The 24267-nt window shown below is 40.2% G+C and overlaps 1 protein-coding gene across 1 annotated transcript in view; it reads right to left on the bottom strand.

Annotated features, from left to right (window-relative positions):
• Positions 1–24267, bottom strand: part of Pkhd1 (PKHD1 ciliary IPT domain containing fibrocystin/polyductin) — a 443194-nt gene that overhangs the window by 309085 nt on the left and 109842 nt on the right. Inside the window, exon 35 of the mRNA XM_041656327.1 lies at positions 4342–4498. Coding sequence (XP_041512261.1) covers positions 4342–4498 — 157 coding nt within the window. The remainder of the gene's footprint in view (positions 1–4341; positions 4499–24267) is intronic.

Below are 24267 nucleotides of genomic sequence, written 5' to 3'. Positions count from 1 at the left end.
TGAAATAATTACACGGAAACTGTATTCTTTTAAACACTGCTTGGCCCTTTAGCTCTAGCCCTTACTGGCTAATTCTGACATACCGATCAACCCATCTCTAATAATCTGTGAGCACCGGTCTTACCGGGAAGATTCTAGCCTATGTCCATCCTGGGTCGGAGCTTCATCGCGTGTGTCTGCCCGGGAGCAGGGCATGGCGTCTCTCTGAGGCGTCTGTCCCTGATAGGAGAGCTGTGGAGTCTATCTGGGAGAGTGGAGCATGGAGTCTCTGAGCTCACTTCCTCTTCCTCCCAGCAGTCTGTTCTGTTTACTCCTCCCACCTATGTTTTAACCTATGAGGGCCAGCCAAGCAGTTTCTTTATTTTTTTTAACCAATGACCTTCCTCCATCATGTAAAGTCATTAGAGGGTTCTGGAGAAAGAAGCAACAAGGGGGTGTGATAGATTAGAAGTCATGAGCTAACACTGATAGGGTACATCTTAGCATACAGAACTCAAGGCAAATTGCAATGACTTCAGTACAAGGAATCTTATTTTCTATTCAAACAGGTGATTTCAAAAAGGAACTTACTTTTGCATAGAGTGGGAAGAAGCTCATGAGCTCCCAGCCCCAGCTCAGGAGCTAGAGGAAGCTGTTAGTTGCACGGGGAGGACTGTCCATTTTCCTCAGGGTTATAGCCACAGGCAGGCCATCCATGCTCCAGTGGATGGTCCCACACCCATGTACAGATGGGTTATCTGCTTAGACTCAGAGGCTTATTCAAATAGAAAGTTGGGAGGAGTTATGGTTAAGGGAGTAGATCCAGAAGGAGTTAAAACAAGGAGTTGGGGATATGAATCATGAAAACGCATTGCAAGCAAATAGGGAAGAATGAATAATATATTAAAATTTCTTTAAAGTGGCCAGTTCAATACTTCCACAGCAACTCCAGCGTCATCAAGGTCCTGAGCTCATTTCACATTCCTTCTTCCCCATCCTTACCAAATCACCTAATGATCTTATACAGTGGCTGATTGAGCTGTCATATTTAAATAACAGGAAGTGAGGAAGAAATGAAGAACAGACATGTCCTACTGCATCAGTTCTACTTTAAGAAACTTCTTATACATGTAAGTTTCTTCTTAGACCAGGTGTTAGCATAAGACTATGCCCAGCTCCAAAGGAAGCTCGAACACACAACAATTTAGCGTCTTGCTGTTACAAATTGGGATTCTGCTAAAAAAGGAACACACACACACAAAGCTAGAAGCGCTGGGGAAAACTTAGTGGCAATGTTTAGCAATTCAGACCTAAGATTACAGTGATCAGGAATGAAATGACACTGATGTAAGTGGAGATGTACAAACACCGAGTGAGACTTGAAACAGCAGGAATCACTGGTGGTTATAGTAAAACAAAGCATGAAAGTCTATCATTAGGTTCACTGCTAGAAACATGCAATTTCAGTAAGTAAGGTAGGGAAGTCTGTCCCACATTGATTCTCCATGTGATCCAAACACAAGTCTAGAATAAATGACATGCTCTCTTTTAAACACGTGGACGTACATGTCTGAGAATGTATGGGCATGTTCATGTAGAGGTCAACCTTGGTTGCTATTCTCAGAAATGCTATGTAGCTTCATTTGAGATTGGGTGGCTCTTGCCCTGGAGCTCACCAATTAGGCTATACTGGCTGACCAGTGAGCCCCAGGGAACTCCCTGTGTGTGTCTCTCTGGCACTGGGCTTTCAAGTGCATGTCAGTACACCTGACGTTTTCATGTGAGTTCTGGAATGGAACCTGGGTTCTTATTTCCTGCACAGCAAATATTTAACTGACTTGTATTGCTTAACACACTTCAAAAAATGGCATGTTCTGAATCCTCTCCACAGGTCACCTCTCATAACTACTCACTCCTCACTGTACATCTCTGCTTGTATCTATCAACTGCTTTAGCTAGAACTAGAAACTTCTATCTGTCGTATTTACTCCCCTTGCTATTTTCCTTTCAGTAATATTGCTGCCATTAATGATTTTCTTCACTTTTTCTGGCATCTGAGAGAATTCCTAGGCCACTTAATAAGCATTCAAAAATTATCTATTGAGCAAAATTTGGTCTTTGTCTTTTCATTGTATTCCTTATTTCTAGATCTACAATTTGTGTCTCTATGATAAAAATCTCAGCTTCTCTGGAGGCAATTCCCTTCCCTGCAAAGAACTCTTGTAAGCTAAGTGTCCAAAGGCTGATATCCACTTCCTGTTCTTCCATTCCCCAGAATGAGAGTGTCCTCCCAAATGCCGCTCATCAATTCTACACAACTCAAGAGTGAAATATTGTCTAACCTAAAATGATCATGGGAAACCATGAGTGAGGGGAAAGTGGGTGAGTTACTTGCATCTCTGAACTCATAGAGAAAAGCTGTAAACTTGCTGCACAGGGTCCTTCCTTTCTCCTGCCCTTTGATGCCCATCTGAGGCCTCTTCCTTCATATCTTGTCTTTTCAACACTATTTCTTGGTTAAACATTCCTAAGAAATAAGCATATATCCAAAGACCAGACTTAGAAATCCAAGACTTGAGTAGGAAAGAGTCTTTCAAATGGTTGTGTCAACAAAAGGCCAAGGCCCTTGAGAAGCTGCAGGGTACCCCATCCTCCGTCATAATTCAGATTCTGTGGGAATGGTGCCCACTTAAAGCTTAGCAAGGAAACCTTTTGAGATGCAGTTCTAAGTCTCTGATTTTACTTTGTCATTGCCAGTCTTCAGGTTATACTGGTTTATTGATATTCCTTAACTACTAAGTCATTTACATACACACACACATACATATCCCTATAGCCACTAAGCCACATATATACATACAATACATTAAACCACATTACATATATACATACATAATACTTCCATAGCCACAAAGCTACATACCTACACTTAATTACACACACACACACACACACACTCACGCCATAGCCACTAGGTCACATACATAATATTCCCCATAGTCACTAAGTCACATACATACATGCATACATAACCCAATAGCCACTGATCTACATACATGCATGCATACATACTACATTCATACATGTATATATAAGAAAGAAAGAAAAGAAAGAAAGAAAGAAAGAAAGAAAGAAAGAAAGAAAGAAAGAAGGAAGGAAAAAAGGCAAGCATAAAACAGGCAAAAACTTAATATGACAGACATTCTACCTCTTAAAGGGCACTAATTAATGACGGGACAGAAAACTTCTTGCCTGGGAACAAAGGAAAAATAAAAGCAGCTTCCAGAATAAAGAATGTCACAATAACTGGCCAAAAAATCTTGATTCAGTCTACAAGAAACAGGTATTATAGCCAGACGGTGGTGGTACATGACGTTAATCCCAACACTCAGGAGGCAGAAGCAGGAGGATCTCTGTGAGTTTGAGACCAGCCTGGTCTACAAGAGCTAGTTCCAGGACAGGAACCAAGACTACAGAGAAACCCTGTCTTGAAAAAAAGGAAGGAAGGAAGGAAGGAAGGAAGGAAGGAAAGAAGGAAGGGAGGGATATCAAAAGTACTTTAGCTAATCCTCTTCCAAATGTTTGGGTGTGTAGATACGTTCTTACTGTAACAAGAGTGCATGCAAGTGTTGTTTACGGCATCTATAGTAGCTACTGGTGTCAAGTTTTAGAGGCGTCCATAACTAAGCCTTTCTCCCACACAGTTTCCATCTGACAATGAGCAAAGGCACTTTCATAACTATTTCTTATTATCAGCCCATGAAGTAGGAAGTGTGATTTATTATCATGTCACAGATACAAAAATAAGTGCACAAAGAGGTGAAGTGACTGACTTAGCCACATGGTAGATGAGCTGAAATTCGAATTCTCAGGCTCCTCCAACTTCCTCTACCCTAGAGCTATGTGGATGGTTTTGCACTAAGGAAGCCTATTTATATGACTTTCCATGGGACCGAGAAGACAAAACCACAACAGGGTAAACGCAGGAAGACATTGCTTTCTTGGCAGACGATTTCAAAGGCAGCAGCATTAACCAATTTCAAGGCATTTTGCTATATTGTGGGGTTTGCCCTGGATAAGCATGACTACAAAGGGCTGGGGCAAGGCAGCTGCTCCTGGAGAACACTATTAACTCTCTTGTTTTTGAAAAAAATAAAATAATTAAGCTCCGAGCTTTAAAAGAGCGGAAAAGAACGGCCTTTAGCTTTGAACTCCTCCGACCATTTCTTACTTTTCATTTTAAAAGACGTTTCAATCTGGTTTCAAAATAAACTGTCAATCAAACGCTGAAACTTCTCCAGAACCTTCCCCCTCCCTTCCCACACCCTCCGAGTGACCACAGGCTGTTCAAACTCCACAGACCTTTAAGGTGCAGCGAATTCAGGAGGCTTGTGTTCGCATCCAGCAGGAGCAGCTGGCCGGTCTCCACCGTGACGCTGTCGCCATCTTGTGGCGCTCTATGGGGAAACCAACTGTGAGGCCTGGACCACCTCCGACAGAACTGGAAGGAAAAGTTGCCCTGGAAGAGAAAATGATTCGGCTTGTTTCTGAAGCAGGATGGCACAGCGAGCAATGGAAAATGGTAAATGCTCCGGGAAAAATTAGTCGCTCTCTGATCCTTGAACAACTAACCGAAACAGAAGAAAAATATAAAAGGATATAAGCTACACCTCTGTGCTCAGCTCCTAATTTTTTTTCTATTTTTTTTTCTCTGCGCAGACTCTCTTGAACCTAACAGGCAGAGCTGATTCCATGCCTTACTTTTACAGACCTGTATTGAATCTTACACAAAAATGTCATGAATAGTCTGGACTAGAGAGAATTAAAATATTCTCCTTGATGGGTGGCATTTTCCTTGATGTAATTGGTATAATTTTTCACTGACACCAAGTGTCCCTGTTTCATGGGAACCTTCCTCCTCTGGAGGGCACAGATCTACCCTTCTGCATGGCCCTGTCCTCTCAGAAAGCAAGTTGTGTTGAACAAAGCCGAGGCCAGCACCAGTGAGAGGCAGGCTAACTTCAGATGACAAATGAACAGCCCGGTGGTTTATGTGAAGGGCAGAGGGCAGGACTGAGAAGAGTCAGCCTCTCATCTCCTGAGTTGTACTCACAGAACTTCCAGTTTTCCTGTTCCTTCGTGGTCACTCTAAAGCCACGGGCTTTAAAGAGCAGAGACATAAAAGTCACTGCACATGTGAGACTCAGCACGTGGCTTATGAAGTTCTCAAACTAACAAGAAGGGAAATATTTAAAACTCAGGATAGGAAATATGGTTTCCTCCAGGAAAAGCATCAACAGAAGTGGCATACCAACACTCCAACCAAATGTCTGAAGTGCCCACACATATGTACCAAAGAAGTCCCTTTGTGACAGGTTGTAGGCAGATGGGAGGCAGTCATTAAGAAGGGAGCCTTGCTTTGGGGACCCTACTCCTCATACTGGGTCACCTCGCCCAGCCGTAATACATGGGGAGGTGCTTAGTCTTACTGCAACTTGATATGCCCTGTTTTGTTGATACTCCTGAGGGACCCGCCCTTTCCTAAACAAAAATGCAGGAGCAGTGGATGGGGGGGGGGGATACTGGGAGGATGGGAACAGAGGGGCAGGAGGGACTGGGAGAAGAGGAGGGAGGAAAATGTACAGCCCAGATATAAAGCACATAATTACATATATTTTATCTCTTTATGTATGTTTCTTAATTTCGAGGGAAAAAAGAGCTTGGAAGTGAAGGGAAATTTTTAAATGAAAATAAAAAATTAATTACTGTGTAAAAAAAAAAGAAGAAAAGAAAAAAATGTAGGGGCCCTGAACCAAACCAAGAACTCATCGCAATGGACATTTCCAAGTCAAGCTGAGTGGACAAAAGGGCACCATGTCCACGGTGTGACACAGCACAGCTCCCAGTGCCACTAAGACAAAGGGAGGTATTAGAGAAGTGGGAAAGGAAAGTGGGGTTTTTTGTTTGCTTTTTTTCCTTTTTGTTAATTTTTTTTAATTTTGGGGGGGGAACATTATGAGTATGAGGGGCAGATATGGTGGAACTGGGCAATCAGGATTGGGATGCATGATGTGACTTTCCCAAGAGATCATCAAAGACATGTTTTAAAAATAACAGAAGGGAGTACATATTTGAATGCTAATAATTATACTCACATAGAGAATTGTGTACTGGAGTATTTCTGAGAGATAAAATAGAAAATGTTGGTTCTAGAAATGGCAGTTTATTGTCTGAAAGAAGATTTTGACCCTCCTAACTCAATAGTCCCAAGATGCAGACCTAACCTATCACCATGGGGCTTAAGATTGGATACAGCATGGCTTTTCAGTTTTTACATCTACAAATTTAAGGAGTGTGTGTGTGTGTGTGCACGCGCGCATGCGCGCACACGCTACAGCAATTTAAAAGGAGTGTGCTTGAGCATCATTGGAGGCCTCAAGAGCTACATCACCAAGGTGGCTATCCATGGTCTTGAAGAATGAGTTAAGTCTTCCTCTCCAGCTGATCTTACCATAGAGCTAACTCTAGTGAAGCAAAGCCAAAATAAAGGTACTTGGGTTTGAACCTAGACCCTCCCAGAGCTTTCTCGAGCCTTCGAGAGCCTTCTACATGCTGGGCAAGTGTTCTACCATTGAGCTCCATTTATAGCCCTGTCTTTACATTTATTTTGAAATGTGTTCTTACCAAGTTACCTAGGCTGACCTGGAGCTTATGATTCTACTGACTATGTCTCCTATTAAAAAAACAAAAACAAACAAAAGAAGAAAACTACAGCTAAGATTCCAAGCCTATACCGCCAGCCTGTATTCCTTTATTTCACTGATGTCAATACAGAAAACAGAAAGAAAGGCAAGCGGGAGGAGACTGAAGAGGGGAAGCTATAAAAATGGAGATGGCTATACCAGCTATAAAACTGGATGAACCAGGTTATCTGCACTGTCATCAAGTCCTCACCGAAACAAATGGAAAGGCTTGGATATCTGGGCCAGAGACAGAGCAGTTGCAGCAAACTCCCTTCCTTCCACTTTACAGGTGATGTTTCAAACTGTTTCTCAGCTCAGCACTTAATAAAATACAGAATCTTGTTCAGTGCCACCACAGAGCTAGGGAATTAAAAGTGCAAGGGATAGAGTAGAGGGACTTGTCACCTAGATGGCAATCTGGCTTCAGAGTCCATGGGTCTAATCAAGGCAAAGGCCAAAGGTAGAGACATGGATCTCAAAAAAAAAAAATGAACCATGGAATTTCCACTTGAACAACACTCAAGCTGAGGATCAAGGTCACCCAGCAAAACTAAGTTAGGAAGAGTGGTGTGGGTGAACTCGAGGGCATATGAAGACTTCAACAGCACAAGCCTTATATATTTATCTTGTGCACAGATCCATAGCCCAGCCACAGAACTACAAAGGAACTGAAAGCTCGTGACACTCAGTAAAAATATCTGGATCAAGTAGACATTAATTGGGTACTTAAGGGCATCAAAGGAAAACAATTCCATGGTGTCTTCCATTGATTGGAGAACATTTTTAAATTGCTACAATTAGCTCTGTTAACTGTTATCCAACTTGGAGCGAGCCAGGCCTGGCCTGGCAGCCTTTCTGAAACTGTTCCAGTCAGTCCTGGCCAGTGGAAGATGCATGAAGTGTTATCTTCATTTTGAGGCTGAGGAAATGGAGGATCAAATGTTTTCAACATAGTAAGGAGACTGAAGTCATGTAAAGCAAAGGCCCATTGACATCATTTACTCCTGGGTACTCCTGGGATGCTCTTCTTAAAATATGGCATGGCTCACCCCATTTTTACATCAATGCCTTTGCTTAAGTATGTTCCCCTTTCCTGTAACTATATCTTTCTCAAAACTCAATTTTGGTGGATCCTTCTTTCTACCATTCTGGCAGGATATCATAGAATGCACTCTACATTAATTTATCATTTCTTGAACTTATTCAAATGAGGCAGGGGATTTATTTTTGGTCATTATTATGCTGATTCTACCTAAAAGTCTTCCCCACTACTAATTATTTCATAACTCATTAAATTACTATTCCATATACTAATCCAATGCAGGTTTTATAGACATTACACATACTCACACAGACATAAATGCACACAAACACATACTATACTCACTACACACAGAGTATACAATCACACACATACACTATACACACACACACAAACACATACTTGCAAACACACTCATACAAACATGTTTCTAACACAGTGTATAAACAAATGGTGCCTAAACCTAAATTATGAAACATACTGCCTTTTTTCAACCAACTGGGTTCAGTCTATACCCTTTTGCATACCTTTTCCTGTTGTGTAGCTCTACTAGGAGACAGCCTTTATGCTAAAGAGGAGATTCTCCCTACGATATCCTGATCCAATTTTATTTCTTTCCCTTTACATTTCCCTTTATGTTAAATAACAAAAGAATATCAGTGCTAATTTTTCAGTCTCAGTTGGCTAGGAGCCCAGAATTCTCTTTAGCAGAGTAAAGGCATAGAGAATTATATAAAATCATATTGATAATTCATGCTTTTGTCTAAAATAAGGACTAAATACTCAAATGTCAAAAGATATGAGTGTGACCTTAACTATTTAACAGGTACCTGGGGAAGAAGAGGAACAATATATGCCCATGGTTACAAAATTTCCATGTAATTGTCCTGATAAGTTTGCTGCCATAGTGGAAGTGAAGTCTTCGGTGACCCATGTCATAAGATAAGTTTGCTGCCATAAGAATTGTAGTTTTCCATTTTTACAGTTGACAGCATTGGTAGAATCTCTCCCAATATAAGACTCTTGGGGTACTATGGACAAGTGGGTATGGCTCCCCTTTCAATATAGTCATCTTCTAATCCACCACTCTTTGAGCCAATTAAGAAAATAATTCTGACAAAATTAACACTGGGATCTTTGTCAAAACACATGAAATCCTTCCATTGGCAACACTAAGATGTTTCTGGTTCCCATGATGCTGTCTGTCACCGTCATAAGACGTGGGTCAGTGAAGGCTTCACTTCCACATAAGGTAAGTTCTTTCCTTTATGGCTTCCAGGCTACTTATACTTCAACTTTAGTTTTCTTCCTAGCAATAGATAAATCTGTCACTTCTATTACACAGATGGAGTAAACCATTTCCTTACAAGCGTAGTGCAAGAATTAAGAGGATAGAACATGCCTTCAATTGTTTATCCCGCCCCATATATCCAACCTTAAATGAACAACAAAAAAACTAAATAAGTAAATAAAAGCAAAAGGTTCCCCGCCTCAGCTAGGAAGCTGGTGCAATTTGTTTTCTTCTTGGCGCACATCAGCACTACTCTGAACTTCTTGGAAAGTACAATGTCTGCAAATCTTCCTTGTCACCTTAAATGGACTCTCAACTCCACGAGAGCTCCCCTGAACGAAGTCATTGATCAGCAAGATGGAACATCGGGCCGAAGGAAGGGTCTATTTGAAGGCATGAACTGAGCAAGGGTGGCGGAGGAGGTGGGGTAAGGGGACCTCTGTGGTCACAGCTGCCTGACCAAAGCAAGGAAGAGAATTCCTGAAGCCTTAACCGAAGGCCTTCTTGCATGGCCTGCAAGTTTTGGATGTGGAAAAGAAAGCCCAGTGGCGGTCAATAATTTTTCTCTGCCCTTTACCCCACCCCCTTAGTCTCTCTAAAGCCCTTATGACCATATAGTGCACATGTATTCATACTCAAGCCTAACCCTGGCAGACGGGGAAGCTTCATAACTGCTTCTGAGCTTTTGTTATAGCACCAGGACCCACAAGCCATAAGGCCTGGCATACTATGAGTAGCCAAAGAAAAAATAACTCACATATTTTAGTTATTAACATTATGGGTTTCAGACAACTATCACAGTCTACAAGCAAAATAAATTCCCAGAGCCTCATCCCCTCCACCTGAATCATCATATTTATTCTAAGAATGCATCTTCCAAACTCTAAATCTGAGGATCATTTCACTTCCTGGCAATTGAGTGCCTCTAATGTCCCAGGCATGGCACTATGCATTTTACTCTCAGGGTCATTAATCTTCAAAACAAAATGAACAAACAAAAATACAGAAAGGTATTACCTTCTCCACTTAATGCTTAGTCTCAAAAAATAATAATAACAACAATAGGGCTAAGATTTACTGAGTTCACTCAGCAGGTGTTATCTTGCTTAATAAGCATAGGCTCCCTATAGACTCCTTGTCTACGGCTCCAGAATGATAGATCCCTACATCCAACAAATATTTATTGGGCACACACTACACCTCAGGCATCGGTCTAAGCACAAAGCACGGAAAACCCCTGATGGCATGGAGCTTACTTTCTAGCATGATCACAGATAAATATATAAAATAAATAGTTTGCCCTGAAAGAAACAAAAGAGCAGGGTAAAGTGGATCAGAAATGTCAGGGGGTGGCAGGAACTATTGACATTGAGTGACTGGCTACATAACTCCGATAAGAGACTGAAGTAGAAACACTGAGTGTGAGCCCAAGGCTAATGCAGTGGGGAGAGACCCTGAAGAATGAGCTTGTCTAGAGTGCAGCACGGACAGGTAGGGTGTCAGGACCTCAAGGGAGGGGGGTGGCACGGACAGGTAGGGTGTCAGGACCTCAAGGGAGGGGGGTGGCACGGACAGGTAGGGTGTCAGGACCTCGAGGGAGGGGGGTGGCACAGAGCGTTCCTGCTGCTGCAGTGGAGAACACCGAGAAAAGACCTAGCAGATATCAACTTTTCATATGCCATAGAAGAATGACATGAAATATTCAGTAGTACATGATGGTGCTCAAACCACAGTCCAAATGTAGCCTATTCGGTTTGATATCGGTGCAGCACATTGGCAATTCACTCATGATATTTACGGTTCTAGCCTGGTCACAATAGGGATGATAAGACCTGCAAAACCCAAAATATTTGTCATATAAATCTTTTAGGCTTGGTGGATTACTCAAACACTGTAATTCATACTATTAGGATGTTACTTATAATGAGCTCATTCTAGCATACGTATACTCCACCACTATTGAATTACATCAAAAGAAAGCTTTCTATAGATAAATATAAGTAATTGTATCTAAGCTAAGAAAGAATTTTAGGATCGGGAATAAAAACAGCAAAGTAAGAATATATCCTCAAGTGGCAGAAATTAATTCTTATTTTCTAGTAAGTAAGTGATGAGCTAAGTCTTGGAAAGCCACACACAGGAAAGGTGAAGCGGTATGTGTACGTTTGAATGTGTGTACGCATGGGCATGTGCTTGCATTCTCACACACAGAGTCAAATCTGAAGATTGACAGATACACGCCAGCCTTTTTCACAGAGCTGACACACTGCCATTTAACCAGCGAGCGTGCAGCACATGTTTCTGCTTGCAGTCACTAGTAAGAGACAAGGTTAACATTTTAAGTGATGGACTACAACATGTTATTTCCCCATGCAATAGACCCGTGACTGCACTGCCTTCGAAAACACTTAATTTCCGTGATTGAATACACAGGAGCACACTTTCCCTGCTACGAGGCTTTGACAGCTTCTCAGTTCCATACACCAGGGGAAGCATTTTTTTTCCTCCTTTTCATTTTTGTGTCCCCTTTGTACCTGAAGGGAAGCAAATGAATGTGTCATAGCGAAGAGAAGAAGGAAGAAGCCCAAGGAATGAAACCTAGTTTACAGGCATCAGTGTCCCTGATCGCAGAAGTCGTCACTGCCCGCTGCTCTAGCTGCTTCCAATGTTTGGGCTACCATTTTTGTACATTAGAAATAATTATCTCCTCAAGGGCGAAAGAAGAAATTCAGAAATAAACAAAAGTTGATTGCCTATGCCTCCTAAGCTAAAGGAAGGGCTGCAGTGAGCAATCAGTTTAGGGAATGGGCAAGGCAAGGCTCTGATTAACACAAACAAATTGGACTAAAGGCACTGTAGAAGTCCTTACATTTTGATCAGAAGCAGGCATGCCTAAGTCTTCTAGAGTGCCCCAGGTTTTAAGAAATATTGATCACAATGTTGGGTAGTCATCCAAAGTTTCAGATGACTTCATGTGATGAATTCCTTCAGGACCATCTCAGTCCTGAGTTTCTTAAAGGAAAAATAGAGCCAAAAGAGTCTCGGAAAACTCTCCAGAAGCAAAAAATAACCCAGACTGGGTCCATTCCTTAGACACAATGAAATATGTGGAAACAAGAAAACCTTAACAGATACCAGCAACTCCAGCAGAAGAAAGACGATCCCACAAAGGCTGAATCTACGGATCTCCTCAAACATACCATCTATATTATCAGAAATTCAACACAGCCCAAGACCAGCTAGTGTGTGTGTGTGTGTGTGTGTGTGTGTGTGTGTGTGTATACACCTTAGCCATTAGGGAAGACTTAAATTAAAACTGCATTGAGCAGCTGTGGAGATGGCTTAATTGGCTAAGTGCTTGCTATACAAGCATGAGAATGAACTGAGTTTAATCCTCAGAACCAACATAAAAATCTAGGCATGGTATCTTGCAGCTATAATTTCACTGCTGTGAAGGTAGAGACAGGAGCATCCCAGGGGTTTATTGGCCAGCCAGTTTAACCGTATTGGCAAGCCCCAGGGTCAGAGAGACTCTGACTCAAAAAATAAGATTGAGAGCAATAAAGAAAGGCACATAAACATCACACAGACACACACACACACACACACACACACACACACACACACACAATTCTGATCACATTGACATTCCATTTCCCAAATCAGAACGGCAATTATCAAGAACACAATGGCCACAGAGAGTGGCAAGGGTATTAGGAAAGAAGAACACTTGTTTTCTACTGGCAGGAATGAGAAAAACTCATAAAGAAATTATGGAAGTCAGTGTGGAGGGTTCCCCTAGAAACTAGTAACAGAATTACCTTATAACCCAACCCTACTCCTGAATGTTTGCAAGAAAGAAGTTTAAGTCAGCATTTATCAGAGATGCATGCACACCCATGTTTATCTCAAAACTATCCACAAAGGCCAAGTTACAGAATGAGTCTAGATGCCAATTAACAGATAAATAGAGAAAATGCAGATATATGCAATGTGTAGAAAGAAAGAAAACAAAACAATATGTCATTTTGGAGAAAATGGATGGAACTAAAGACTAGTTAGTATGTTAAGCAAAATAAACCAAACTCAGAACAATAAATACCATATTTTTCTCTCATATGTGGAATCTATATTATGTGTATGTGTTTATGAACACACACACACACACATACCTTAACCCTATAACATGTGTGTGTTTGTGTGTATGTGCGTGTGTGTATTCTGAAGGAGACTCAGGATGAGGGAAGATAAAATGAGAAGGAAACATAGACAAACATCACATGCTTTCTCTCAAAAGTAGACTAGTATATACTATGGATTTGTGATATAAAAGCAGACAGGAGACTCGTTGGAGGAATAAAAGAAAACATGTATGTATAGGGACAAAGGGTAAGTCAGGTGATATCGATAGATATCATTGTGCAATTCAACATGAATTGAGACATCATAAGGTAAGTGTAGTAAATACACTTACTCAAAACATGGTTTTTTAAAAAGTGAGGTGGATTTGACCTAAGTTAAGCCCTTAAGATTGATTTTTCCAACAGGCTCTAAAAGGTATTGATCCTGTGGCTTGGACCTAAAATCAGCCTTTAGGAGCTAAACATAGTCCCTGGCCAAAAGTCAGCAAGGAAATGAGGTCCTAAGTTCTCAAGACTCGAATAACTGGCCTCAACAGACAACCTACATGGACCTAGAAATATGGCCTGATCTCCAAATGGGGATACATCGTGACTGTCACTCTTATTTCAGCCTTGGGAGACCTCAATCAGTGAACTTGGCTACTCTGTATAGAACTGTGATCTATCAGAATGGAACATACTAAGTCAGCCTTGTTTGAAGTTTCCAAGAATCTGGTCATTAACTAAGAATCAATGGGAACCTACTATGCCACTATGGTGACCTCCTTTGGAGAACAACTTTCACCAAGAACTACATTTGCTTTTCTCCTTATTAGCTGAAGTTACTTCTCAAAAGGGTCAGTAACAAGATGATGTTGGAGGCCAATTTCAGCCTGTTCTGACAACATAAATGACTCCACACATACAAAATATACAGCATAAAACTTCTAGATTTATGAGGCCAAGAAGTATAAATTACGACCAGACACAGACCTTTCATTTGCTCGGGAGGAGTTGTGACTCCTAAATCTACACAGTAAATGCCACGAGGATTCCAAAGTTATCACGGCCTCTTTCCAGCTGACATTAAAAAATCCTCCTGATGCCTAACATGGCCTTCAAGAGAACTCTCAAAGCTCACACATTATATTATTTGTGAAACTATTTAAATATCCGTGATATTTATAACACTACTCTTTAATGGGCATTGCTTCCTGAAGGGAGCAAAGAATTGAACTTGTATTCCCTCACTTACAAAATAAACTATAACAAATACAGAGGACAAATGACTGTGGGCTGTTTATCCCAACTATCAATCTGCAACACAGTCCTTACACCTAAGACTTAGGAAACTGGAAGTAAAAGCTGAAAGATTGTAAGAGCCAGAAGCCCAAGGTACCTGCTGTTAAAAAGCATCCCTTAGACATGACATGGAAAAGGTATTCATGAAATTGCAACAATAAGGTTTCCTGAACAGGATCTGCATAGTGATTTCAGTTGACATGCCAGTATAAAAAGGGAGAATTCCACATTGTCCCACCCATGGATGAAGTGCTACAGGCAATGATTACTGAGAGAGGGAGAATCAGTTTCCTCCAGGTATGAACTCCCACGTAGGTTATCATATCCCAAGAAATAAGTTCCGGGCACATGTAGACAGAATGGCCCAGTCCTGAAGCCATTCCATCCCAAAGAAACACACAGGGGTTTATACTACTAATAAACTTTTTGGCCTATTAGCGCAGGCTTAATATTACACTTAATATTACACTCTTACACTTAAATTAATCCTTAATTCTTGTCTATGGTTAGCCATGTGGCTTGCTATCTTTTCCCAGTGAAGCATTCTCATCTTGCTTCCTCTATATCTGGCTTGCAACTGCAAGAATTCCCAGAATTCTCATAGTCTGGTTGTCCTACCTATACTTCCTGCCTGGCTACTGGCCAATAAGCATTTTATTAAACCAATATGAGTGACAAATCTTTACAGTGTACAAAGCATCATCCCACAGCAGACACATGTACATCTGATCAATAATAAGTGGAATCAATAGGTTGATATACTCACACACATATGAATATTCACATATGTATAACAATAAGAGGTAAAGAAGAAATTAATTTGAAAGGTAAAAGAGTCCCAGAAGTTGGAGGGAAGAGAAGATAAAAATGCAGTGTTCACATACATCTCAAAAGAAATAAAACTTAAAACTTCAATAAAAAGAATGGCAATTCATTGTAGGGGAAAACCAAACAGAAATAATCTTATACCTGCTTCTTCACAGGCCTTGATTAAATGCATTTACTTACATACTCTATAGGAAGGACAAAGGAAATATCAGCTAAGGCTAAAAGACCGCTTGAAAGTAGTATTGTGCTTTATGAAGTATTTTTTAATTTTTATTGCTTTATAAACAATACCATTCAAAATTTCCACTTCCTCCCCTCCTCCCATTTCTCTCCCACTCCCCTACTCACCCTCTCCCTCCCCTTCCAGCCCTAAGAGAGGGCAGGGTACCCTCCCCTGTGGGAAGTCCAAGGCCCTCCCTCCTCCATCCAGGCCTAGGAAGATGTGCAGACTAGGATCCCAAAAAGCCAGTGCATGCCATAGAGACAAATCCCATTTATATAGACATTGCTGGGTTTCTGATAAGGCAGAAGACACACAGTGTTTCCTGTCAATGCTAACTCCCAAAATTACTAGCCTTGTGTTAGGAATGAGAAAACACAGACAGAATTTTCTAACTGGGATTATATCTCAAGCACCTGAAATTTGAAGAGCTTGCCTGTCTCCTGAAGGGTGGATGCCTTCCTAGTATAAAGCAGCCGTGATGTTCAAAATCCCCAGCATCTTTTGTGAAAGTCACCATAAGCCATCCATTGCAGTACGAATTTCTACAGTCATAAATGCTTAATTGAATTTCTAAGCTCTTAAAGCCCACTTTCGAAGCCATTGTCCTCCTGGGTCCAAATGCATCTGCCACACATTGTCCCTTTTTCTGTCAAACCTTGTTGTTTAGTTCCAGATGCAATGAATCACTCACTGACTGGAGTGATATTAAAGGTAAACACCACAGTTAAAATGTAGAGATAATTAAATAACGCCAACTACCACTAGCAGCAGTCCAGGCAAAGGAGGAAATAGACCCAGAGATTTCAGATAGAGGAGTCTGATGGAAACGCTTCACTCTCAGGATCAAAATCTCATGCCATTTGACGTGGTGGGGAAATAATCTGCTTTTTATTTTTTTAAAGTTTTCTTATGCAAGTGATCAATATGGAAAGAATCAGGTGGTGACACAATTTAAATGTTCCAGAGACTAAAATATTTCAAAATTCAATGTCCATATATGTAGTACATCAGAATAACATATTTAAAGTTGTTTCTTTGTGAATCTAATTTATTGCTTAGGCTACAGATAAACAAAATGACTGTAATACGTGTATTTCATCTTCGGAGAAAATCACATGGAAAATATTATTTCTAGACCCCCACCCCAAAGTTCACAAAGTGCAATCTAATTTCCAGATAGACAAGCGCTTGAATCAATTGCTTTACCATCACCTGGAATCCATTGTATTCACACAACGTGTAAACACGGACTTACAGCATACACACAGTAAGTTTATACAAACACTTGGAAACCTTTTCATGTTATGCATCTCTGAACGTTGAAAACTCAGAACCCTCTGCCAACACTAAACAAGTTCAAAAGTCAGAGACCCCCGCAAAACAAGCCGTAAAGCAGCTACCTAGGGATTGAAGGAGATCCTGGCGCTTGTTCAATAAACCATATTAGAGCGCTAGCAGAAGCCACAACACCTCTCAGAAATAAGTACAAATTGCCTTTGCCCAGAATCCTCCCAACTTTAGGGAATTGCCCCTTTGCTGAAAATCAATTGCTCAACTTGTTGGGAATTAATTATTCATGTGGCTCCATCTCATCTGTAGAAAGCAGAGACTTCTTTTGCCGTTTCCCCAATGAGAAGAAGTTATGTTTTCAGTACCTTCCTGTATTACTGCAGGGCTTAATGAAGGTTTAGCTCTCTGTATCAATATCTAATTTTATAAATGCGGAACAAGGTCATCACTACAAGGTTACTCAATGCACTGAGTAAGGGTAGAGCCAGGGAAAGAGGCAAATCAAAATAAATGTTGCTTCTTTTAAAAAATTAATTTAAGTTTAATTTATAAAATTCTTTTCTTGGTGGCACATCCTTAAGTCCCTCAGATAAACCCTACTTAAATAGATGCCATGGGAACCTGACGAGCATACACCACCGCTTCCCTCATTCACCAGTCCCAAATGACTGGCAGCTCTCTGATGCCCCATCTCAAGATAAAATTCCCCTTGACTGGCCTCTGGACAAAGCACGAGTTGGTTGTGCTTCAGAAAACTGACAGCATGTGGAAGGGAGAATTACTTTGTTACATCATTAATCACATGAACCAAAAATAGTTAAACTTCCTTCCCTAGTCTCCTCCTTCCTGTGATATTCAACTATCAAGTCTTTAAATTTCTGACATGAACAGACCAAATCAAAATTAAACTTTATTTAGTTTCAAATGATATTTTTAATTTCTTGAATGATTTAAGAATGTTTGAGGATGATGTGATGAAAGCACCATGGGAAATTTACCTGATGCTCTAGAAATGACCATAAAAAAGCATGCATGCACATACAAACACACACACACACACACACACATATGCAGACGCACACGGTTATAAGACAGAGTAAGATAGGGGGTAAAAATGGGAAAATAAAATAAGCTTTGTAACATAAGCAGATTTGAGTTTCAAAGATAGAATCTAGGTTACCACAATTTATACAGAATTTTTTCTCTTGTTTTCATAAAAGAGAAATTTATATTACACTTGTATTTAATGATGATCTGTTTCATATGATACCAAATACAGCATCAAACAAGGCATAGATAATTAGACTTTATCAAAATTAAAAACCCTTTGTCCACCCAAATAAACTATCAATAGAATAAAAAAGCAGAGAAATATTTCTGAATGTTGTATCTGACGCAAGGTCAATATCTAAAGTATACAAGGATTTTTATATCCAATACAATAGTTTGGTTTTCAAAGCAAACAGAATATTTTAATATCTGCCCAAAGAAAATATACGAATGGAAATAAAAACATGAGGGCAACCTCACATCTTTAGTAAAATTCTAATCAAAACTACAATGAAATACAACTTAGAAATACAACCATAAAAGCTACTAAAACAATCAGAGAAAACAAGAAGTTTTTCAAGAATGCAGAAAAACTAGAATTTTAATGCATATACATATGATATGCCTGTATATATTATATGTATACATCATACATGCATATATAACATATATGCATCTTGCATAATGCATTAAACACACATGCATAAATATGTGTCCAGTGGGGTAGTCACTACAAGAAGCATTAAGATGGGTTGATAAAAAAGTGAAAAGGAGAGGCTGGAGAGATGGCTCAGAGGTTAAGAGCACTGACTGCTCTTCCAGAGGTCCTGAGTTCAATTCCCAGCAACCCACAAGGTGGCTCACAGCAATCTGTAATGAGATCTGGCGCCCTCTTCTGGCCTGCAGGCATACATGGAGGCTGAACACTGTGTACATAATAAATAAATCTTAAAAAAAAAAGTGAAAAGGAATTAGTCTATAATCAAGCAATTTTGGATATGTATCTAAAATAATTGGAAGCAGCATCTTAAGGGGACCAGTTCAGGGGACCCACGCTTATAAACAACATTGATCACATATATACAAGTTGGCAACAACCTAAGCAGCTATCCGTAGATAGTGCACAAAGAATGATGTGCATAGCCGGGCGGTGGTGGTGCACGCCTTTAATCCCAGCACTCGAGAGGCAGAGGCAGGCGGATCTCTGTGAATTTGAGGCCAGCCTCAATTACAAGAGCTAGTTCCAAGACAGGAACCAAAAGCTACGGAGAAACCCTGTCTCGAAAATCAAAAAAAAAAAAAAAAAAAAAAAAGAATGATGTGCATAACACACTCTGGGCTTATAGAACAAAATTATGATGCATGCTATGTATGGCAGGGGTAAATTTTGAGGAGATAGTTTAAGAGAAATAAACCAGATATCCAATAGCAAATATTGAATGACTCCATCTTGATGGGTCTATAAAACAGTCAAATTCAAAGGGAGAATGATGTAGACGTACCATGGTCTGAAGAAAACAAGATGGGGACCTTGCTTTTCGTGGCTGTGGACTTTACATTCAGAAAGCCAAGCATGTTCTAGATATAGATGCAAGCAATGAGAAACACTCAGTGCTACTGAACTGCACATTAACAAAAGTAAAAATGGTGAATTTTATGTTATGTTCAGAAGTAGGGGGAAATATGCTTCTTAGTGTTTAACAAAAATCAACAATATTCTTAAGTTTACTAGTATTCTAGCACAAGACAGATAAAAGTTAAACCTATCCGGTTTGGTCATAGTGGAACCAGCCTGATGTTGGGAAATTATAACACATTCAATCTCCACATTTTTAGTTCAAGACAATGGAGCTCAGGGAAGTCATGTGACATTTTTAGTGTCCCAGTACCAGATGACAGAATGAGAAAACAGAGAAGGAGCCCTTCAGCTCATATGCCTGTCTAGTGCCCTATAATTCTGTTTGTTATTGTCTTAGTTACTTCTTTATTGCTACAACAAAATGCCAGGATCAGACCTGGATAGAGGTGGGCAGTCCTTGGGCTTCCCACAGGTCAGGGAACCCTGATTGCTCTTCGAGCAGATGAGGGAGGGGGACTTGATCGGGGGAGGGGGAGGGAAATGGGAAGCGGTTGCGGGGATGAGGCAGAAATCCTTAATAAATAAATAAATTTAAAAAAACTAAAATAAATGTAAAATACAAAAAAAAAGAAAAGAAAATTCTAGGCCAGCCAGAGATACACAGTGAGGTCCTATCTCAAAATGTATAATAATAATTATTATTATTATTATTATTATCATCATCATCATCATCATTATTATTCCCCTATCTGTGAAATGAGACCAATGTTGTATCTCTTCTCTTGGGGCTTATTGTGAAGATTAAATATGTCCTGTACATGAAAAAAAAAGTGGTTAACTGGCCCTATGGTTTCAGAGGGACAGTTCGTAATGGCAGAGCAAAGGCTTGGTGACAGAAACAGCTGAGAGCTCACTTCTGGTCTAAAGGGATCTTCCTCAAAAAGCAGATAGGGTTTTTGGAAGAGAAGAGAAGTTCTCAGCTCGAAACTAGTAAATCAATCAGTCAGGACTGTAAATCCCAGACCATAGAAGGGTATCTTCCACCCTTGAATGAGAGCCAATAACAGTCCAGCTCCCATGCATGTGACATTTGCCTGAATGAAGCTGGTCAATTACTTCCTCCTTCCACAAACGTACTCTTCCCTGGTGCTTAACGGCACCGCTCTCAGCCTGCCACCCATTGGTTTCAATGCCCTGCAACAGACTGGTACACATGTGCATGTATTCACGCACACACATGCATGCATACACACTCAGAGAGAGAGAGAGAGAGAGAGAGAGAGAGAGAGAGAGAGAGAGAGTCACATAGGGTTTGAACTCCCACCCTGTCCAAATTGATCTGTTGATGTGTGATGTATATGGGAAACTGTTGTGGAATATTATTTTAACTATGTAAAGATGTGTTACATTTGTTTATGCCTGAGGAATGATGGAACAGGTGACCGAAAATGACAAAATGAATTAGAGTGACCTGAAATTTTACAATTGCTTTGCCCTCTCTTAAAATGAACATTTTCCTAAGATTACATATATATGTGTGTGTGTGTGTGTGTGTGTATTCATCCAGGTAGAACTCACACTGCCAGCCTGCATCTTTCACTAGAACACCTACAGACTCACTTCAGTAGCTTGATAGCTGTTATTTGTAATTTGCAGCCCCTATTTGCATGCAGATAATTAATGTGTGAGAGTCCATAAAATTGATTTTTCAGTTAAGTTAAATATTTCAAGTTCAATGTTTTTAGGGTATCAATTAATGAAGTTTTACTAAATCTAACTAATAAACATTTACTGAGCCAGGTCCTATGGAGACCCTGAGGACAAGGAGATAAATACATATGTGATATGTATGTATGTATTTATGTACAAAGAAAAAGAAAAAACAAACTTTTCCTGTGAGTCAAACACCACTGAAATCCATAGACACTAACTAGATATGGCCCAATTAAAGAAAATAACAGGAATCCTTTAGGTACACAAGTGTTTACCAATAAATGACTTTCAGTAGTATAACAATATGTATCTAAATCAATCAACTGCTTAAATCTATACAAACCACTAGAGAAGAGCATGTTTGTCTTATTTTGAGTCAAAAAGGCAGGGAAAGCCTCAGAGTTCATATCTCTACTGGGACCTCCATGTGCTCCCAAGAGAGAATTGTGGTAAACTCTCAGAAGAGACTTATAATGCTCTAAGACAACACATTCACCTTCAACCTCTTTGTGCTGTTCCTCTTATTGGACTCAAACAAACCTCAGTGTAATTCAAGCTCACATTCTTCAAACCACACTTTTAGAGAGAATCCAAGACATCCCTTTGGGGACCACATCGAAGGTTTTACTCTGGTTGCTTTAGCCTCCCAAACCAAATGTAGAAGATAGGCATTGCTTCCTCTGCACATAGGAAACCATTGCAAATTCAGAGAGCCCAGAAAAGGGTGTGGCCAATGAAACTCTGAAACATCAGGGAGGTCAGGTTGATAGAGAGTTTATAATTCGTAATTCAATTGTTTTTAGCTTGTCATAGAATTTAACACAGCAATGGATCAACAACCTATGGCAGCCACTGTGGTAATTGCTCAAGTAAATTTAGACTAGGGAAGAAAAAATTGCTGCTCTTGTTGTTTGTTGTTTGTTTGTTGTTGCTGTTGCTTTCATTGACTTCAGTTACTACACTGGTGGTAACCGCAAACATTGCCAATAGCGGGGGTGCCTGCTGCACCGCTATATTAACATGGAACTTCATTGCTGTATAAACAGAATCTCGTGCACATTTGTATTCAGCACCGCAGAAGCAGCACCTGAGAGGAACATCATATCACAGTGTGCTTCCCTCTCCAAAGTCGACCCTTCTGCTTTCACACTGGTGCAGACTCCTCAAGGCCTGCTTCAAAACACGCCTCGCAAACTCAAAGAAACATCCCAACACCTTTGTAATAGGCCCCCGTGTCCCAGGGGAGGGGAGGGGAGGAGGAGGGAATAAAAAGACAAGGCAAATTAAGGGAAATGTTGAATATAAACTTGAAGCCTACTGTCAATAAAACCCAAAACCAACTTGGAACGGAGGTGAAGAAAGCAGGGGGAGGAACGGCAATGTTAAATGGTCATCTTTCTTCTCTTTTTTATTTGAGGAAGTTAAGTTTGCACAGTTCCTTACAAGCTGTCTTTGGCTAAACTCACTATTAATGGGCTTTGACATTTGAAATTTAACTGAACATGAGCTAACGGCTTCCAGCACTGCACCACCCATGAAGGCAACTGGAAATATTTTGCTAGCGCCTAACAGTGTGTTTATTGAAAAGACACAGCTTTCAAGAGAAAGTGTTTACAACGGCCACTTTCGCTGCTGTCCCTGCACTGTGAAGTCTGCATGCTCAGGTCTGAGGGGGGCCGCTTTAACTCTTCCTAGTCACCCTGTGAATTCTTTTCAAGTCTAACTGGAAGACGGTAATGAAGTTTATTGCCCTGTAGAAACCTAGATTAAAAGGGCAAATTTGCCAACCTTGACATATGACAGAAAAGGAAACCACGAGGTACAAAGGAGCAAGTCTATGGGGACCTTAGTCCAGCCACTGCTCATTAGGAAGACATGAAAATGCTTACGCTTTATTAGTAATGCCATTAAAGCGTTCCTTTCCCAGAGAGTGTGGGGGCTGAATCAATGAAGTTGTGAAGATGGTGTGGATTTTTCTAGGCTAAAATTTGAGTACTCTCAATGAAAGCGAATCCATTATTAATTAAGTTGATTCTTCAAGAGGAAGGCTTCGAAAGAAGCTCTTCACTTGACTCCTTAAGAAGAAAAGCTTAAGGCATTCTGACTTGAGAAAAAAAATGGAAGAAATGAGCTTGAAATAAAAGGATGCCCACATGCACCCAGTTTGCACAGGATGACAGAAAGTCAGTTTGCTCCTCGATGTCGGGAGCATCATTCTTAGCCTCGCAAACACCCTACAAGCAGTGTCTTGTGTTGTGATACTGTACAAGCTCTTGACCTTGAACTTATCTGCACGCCACTATCAGGATGGAATTCAGAACCGCTACCCTTTCCCCAAAGCCAAAGTTGCACTGGGGAATGTAGAAGTTTCCTTTCCCAGAGGCAATTTTGGACCAAGTAAAGTAAAAACAGAAATTATAACCCAATCAGGAATGCGTCTGAGGAATGGAGAGGAAATCTCAGTTACAAAGAAAAGGAAATTCACAATCTGTGAACTCCAAATAACATATTATTTCAAGTTTGCATTCTCCAGGCCAAGGGCGGGCTACACTTAGAGCTGAAAGGATAAAATGCCAGAGCTAGCATGAGTCAGAGAAGATGACTTAGAACACCTAGAGGAAAGGAGAAGTAGAGAGCCTGGAAGTTGGGCTCTGGCCAAAGATATTGTTATTAATAGTTATTTATCCTAGAGAAAAATCAAAGATCTCTTTTAAAAATATCAGATGAAATCTTTATATGTTCCTGTATTTCCTCTTGCCATGCAACTTCTAAAATATTTCTAAAAGATATAAATAGTATTTTTTAACAGTTGACAGCATTCATTAATGAATCATAGTACACTTTTAATATTTTTAGTCAACATAATATCCAAGTATTTCTCCATAATAATAAACTCAAAGAACCTCTTGTTTGATAGTTTTTAATTGACTGACATCATGGTTCATGCTAACAATTTATGTTTTAGTCAGCATACTTTAGTTATAAAGACAAAAAGAATCAAATAAATAGGAATGGAAATCTGTATGGCTATAAGTATCGAAGTTAGAACAAGTTGCAAAAATGTAAACAGTAAATAACCAGGACACACTGTGTGAAGTCTGGATGG

The sequence above is a fragment of the Microtus oregoni genome, unplaced genomic scaffold (assembly GCF_018167655.1).
Source record: "Microtus oregoni isolate MIOR12 unplaced genomic scaffold, Mior012 000007F_ref0000211, whole genome shotgun sequence".
Lineage (NCBI taxonomy): Eukaryota > Metazoa > Chordata > Mammalia > Rodentia > Cricetidae > Microtus > Microtus oregoni.
Note: the sequence above shows the minus strand (reverse complement) of the source record. Positions and strands in the feature narration are given on the sequence as shown.